Source organism: Salmo trutta, chromosome 18 (assembly GCF_901001165.1).
Source record: "Salmo trutta chromosome 18, fSalTru1.1, whole genome shotgun sequence".
Classification (NCBI taxonomy): Eukaryota; Metazoa; Chordata; class Actinopteri; order Salmoniformes; family Salmonidae; genus Salmo; species Salmo trutta.
The window spans coordinates 41,982,198-41,986,000 of record NC_042974.1 but is presented as its reverse complement, the minus strand read 5'-3'; the positions used below and the strand labels follow the sequence as shown (position 1 = coordinate 41,986,000).

Sequence of the window (3,803 nt, the reverse complement as noted above, 5' to 3'; positions counted from 1 at the left end):
GCTATACTATTTCCCATTCAAAGACACTTAAATCCTTTGTCTTGCCCATTCACCCTCTGAATGGCACACATACACGTCTCAATTGTCTCAAGGCTTAAATCCTTCTTTAACCTGTCTCCTCCCCTTCATCTACACTGACTAAAGTGGATTTAACAAGTTCCATCAATAAGGGATCATAGCTTTCACCTGGATTCACCTGGTCAGTCTGTCATGGAAAGAGCAGGTGTTCCTAATGTTTTGTACACTCAGTCTAGTTTTCCTCTGTCTATAGCGTGTCTGAATGTATAACAGTAGGTCTACATTAGGTTTGTGTTGTACTTCTTTCATTCATGATAGCAAACTTATTGCAAACTTGTAATGTCTTACACTTTAATCAAGTTATTTTTTTTCATACAGCAACAAAAACAGACAATACTTACATTAGGTAGGCCTATTCTAACAACAAAAAGTGCAAAACTTTGAAATAACATTTACAAAAAAAATCGTCAACATCGAAAATATAACGTTAAACTATAGTATTCCCAGTAAAGGAACGAAATTTGTCAAATGTTAGGCCAAAATGTGTCAAATGTAGCCTAATTGTTATTTGTTGTGTTAATCAGCGCATTCTTCTCCAGTAGCCTATTAATAAGCTACTATTTAGCTAGTAAATAGGTCTATTGGGTAATGAAAGCTTAACTGCTTATTACAATAACAACGCTGGATGTTATTTATTTGGATCAGCGTTTGCCAAACTGTGGTAGTGTAAGCCTACCCCAGTGTTACGCAATCCAGATTCAGGAAGTAGATTACCATTAATGATCTTGTTGTTGTATTTGTTTGAATAGAGCTAGGCTAAGCTATATCAAACTATTTTTCTCAGAATGTGAGGTGGAATCCTAAGGTAGGCTAATTTACAGTTGAGTAAAGTCCTAATTTACAGAATAAAGTAGCACACGGTCAACAGACATGTTTGTAATTTTGTCAGGGCAATAGCTATAGGACGCTGGTAGACCTTATACATCGTAATTTGGGTTTAATTATAATAGGTAGACGTGACTAAGAAAACATTGGGAACCACTGATTTAGAAGTGAAATACTATATTGGGGCTGATATTATAGGCTACGCTGGTTTGCCAAATTTGTACTTGATGTAGCCTAATAAAACTAAATGATCAGACAATTAAAGGGATGTATTGCAGGCCTGAATAAGTAACCTATAACACCGTATCAAGCATGGCAAGGTTCAAGACAAGAGGAACTGGTTTTAACGAGAAACTGAAACTTCAAGTGCTTTATATGAAAGATGGAAACAAATGCGAACAAAGGGTCAGTCACAGGGCATGCTATTATAAGAGGAGGCCTGCACTGTCATGCACTGTTGTATCTTATAATCTACATGCGCTCATTATGGCTCGATCAACAAAACAGAGGACAAAATAGGCTATAATTAACTTATGAGTACACACAAAACTCCACTTCTTTCTAAAATGTGTTGCATACATTACAGATATAGCGTTAGCCTAGATTGGAGTCTATAGATGGAGAACCTGAGAAGACATAACTTGTAGGCTTTTGTTTTATCCCGCGTGTTTTATTACCCTGATCTTTATAAGGCGTTTTCCCCAAAAAACTATTTCTAAATTAATTATTATATGAATAATGAATAATGCTGTATGTTTTTTTCTTCAATACTGATGAATACACTGACAATAAAATGTAAATACAGTGTTTAATAAATAGCCTACCAAACATAAATAAACGATTCAAAGAATTACAATCTTTGTACAAGATATAAATAGCCCGAAATATAGTTACATTTGGCAAGTCTAGTTACAGTTTAAACCCCACAGGTATCGACTTTTGTCCCTTTAACGCAAAAAGAATACATCGTTGCACTTCAGGATACATAGCCTAATATGGCCATATTTGCTTTGACGAATTGTCGTTTCTGACCTAATTAGTGATCACTGTTCGTTTACCCCTATAACTGCCATTTCTATGGTGCTTTTATTTGTCCTTCCCATGTTGTAGTTGTGTCATCAATTTAAGAAAGCATTTGGAGTGACCCTCTTTTGATGTGACAACATTCCTGGAAACCCGCTAGAAACTCCCGGTGAAAAAGACGGTAGGGACGTTCTAAGTGAGTCCGAGAGCAGTGTTTGTGGGGAGCTCGTGGATACACCGTAGCCTTGCGCGCTCTGCTGGAGATGCGGCGACTGATGCTGACTCCCTGAGACAAAGTAGCCACTCTGTCCGGATAATAGACTAGACGTGCTTACACCGTAACTGTTTGACAAGCCCAGAGCACCGACAGATCCACTTAGATGGCGGGTAAGGTCCCCGTTACTCAGCTGCTCCACCCCGGGGAGTAGGGACCCATACGCGTGCCCTTGGTTCAGAAATCCTGCTGATGATCCATTGTAGTGGGGATGGTGCAATGATAAAAACGGCGAGATTTGCCAATACAGAGGGTTGTTTGCCCTGTCGTTTATTCCCAAACCAAGAGGCGAGAAGCGCATTCCACGTTTCATCGCCAACTTGCCCCTGGAGGTAGCAGAACGTCTCCGAAGTTTCCCGGTAGTTCCACCAATAAACACATCGTCGCTCGAAGGGTCCAACATCCAGTAGTTCCCTTTGCCCGGGTCGTCGTAATGCCTTGGCACTTTCACAAAACACTTATTGAGGCTTAGGTTGTGTCGGATAGAGTTTTGCCAGCCTTGCTTGTGCTCCCGGTAATATGGAAAGTTCTTCATGATAAACTCATAGATACCGTTCAGAGTCAGTCTCTTCTCAGGACTTTGTCTGATAGCCATCATAATCAAGGCGTTGTAGCTGAATGGCGGTTTATCATATTTCCCATTTTTGCTAGGCTCTGTCGTCCGCAAGGTACCCTCGTCTTCCTCCTTTTGTTTCTCCCGGTCCAAAGGTGCAGATTCCATATCAGGATCCAGGGATTTTTCCGAATCAGACCCCGAAGAAGCAGTGTTTTTTTCCGGGAGCACAGAGTCGTGTTTGTCACATTTTGAGGGAAGCAGCAGACTCTTGATACTAAATGAAGTAGATCGGTGCACCATCGGCGGCTCTTTCTGATCTTCCATGCCGGACACTGACAAAAAAATGATTGGGCTTTGTGTTTAAAAAGGAAAAGGTAAGACGCAATCGGATCAGGACATTGCATGCATGAAGGAACTTGTAGGATAGAGAGTTAGCCGGGACTGGGATGTAGAAATGACTAATTAAGGAGGTTCCGTCTTATCACTAGGCTACAGGGGAGGAGCCTGTAACTTGCAGATTTTTATCCCTCTTTCCCATTCGATACCGTTGAAACACGAAATAGACTTTCAGTGCACATATAGCCTATAGAAAAAAACATTTTCGTAAGGATTTGACTGGACGGCTGTATCCGTTTACCCAATGGCGTAGTGCAGTTTTACGGCCCGTTCTAAAAGCTAATTTTCTGTCATTCTAAAAATAAAATTAAAGGATTATGACGTGTTAATATGCTAATAATATTTTATGTCAATGGGATGGCAACAAAAAAAAATCGCTAGCTAGCTAACCAACAACTGTAACGATGTATTTAAGAGACAAGTGCTCATTGTGCAAATGTTAGCTATTTATGTTATTTTTTAAAAATCAACATTAGACGAAATATAGAAATATATGTTGTCAACACTAAGCCAACCCCCTCTGTTTGCCCCATAGTTGGGCATGCTCAGTTTTGTTGCTAAACAACCAACCCATCTGGGTCAAGATACACATTTGCAGTTTTATAACTAACTTATCTCATGATATTTCACGCATTTTGCCATGAGGCTGAG

General features: G+C 39.9%; 1 protein-coding gene across 1 annotated transcript; it reads right to left on the bottom strand.

The window, feature by feature from the left end:
* Window positions 1-357: 357 nt before the first annotated feature.
* LOC115153314 (forkhead box protein G1-like) lies at window positions 358-3,554 on the bottom strand. The gene has a single exon (XM_029698635.1). The coding sequence runs from the start codon at window positions 3,078-3,080 to the stop codon at window positions 2,022-2,024; it is 1,059 nt and encodes a 352-aa protein (XP_029554495.1). The 5' UTR covers window positions 3,081-3,554; the 3' UTR covers window positions 358-2,021.
* Between the last annotated feature and the right edge of the window lie 249 nt (window positions 3,555-3,803).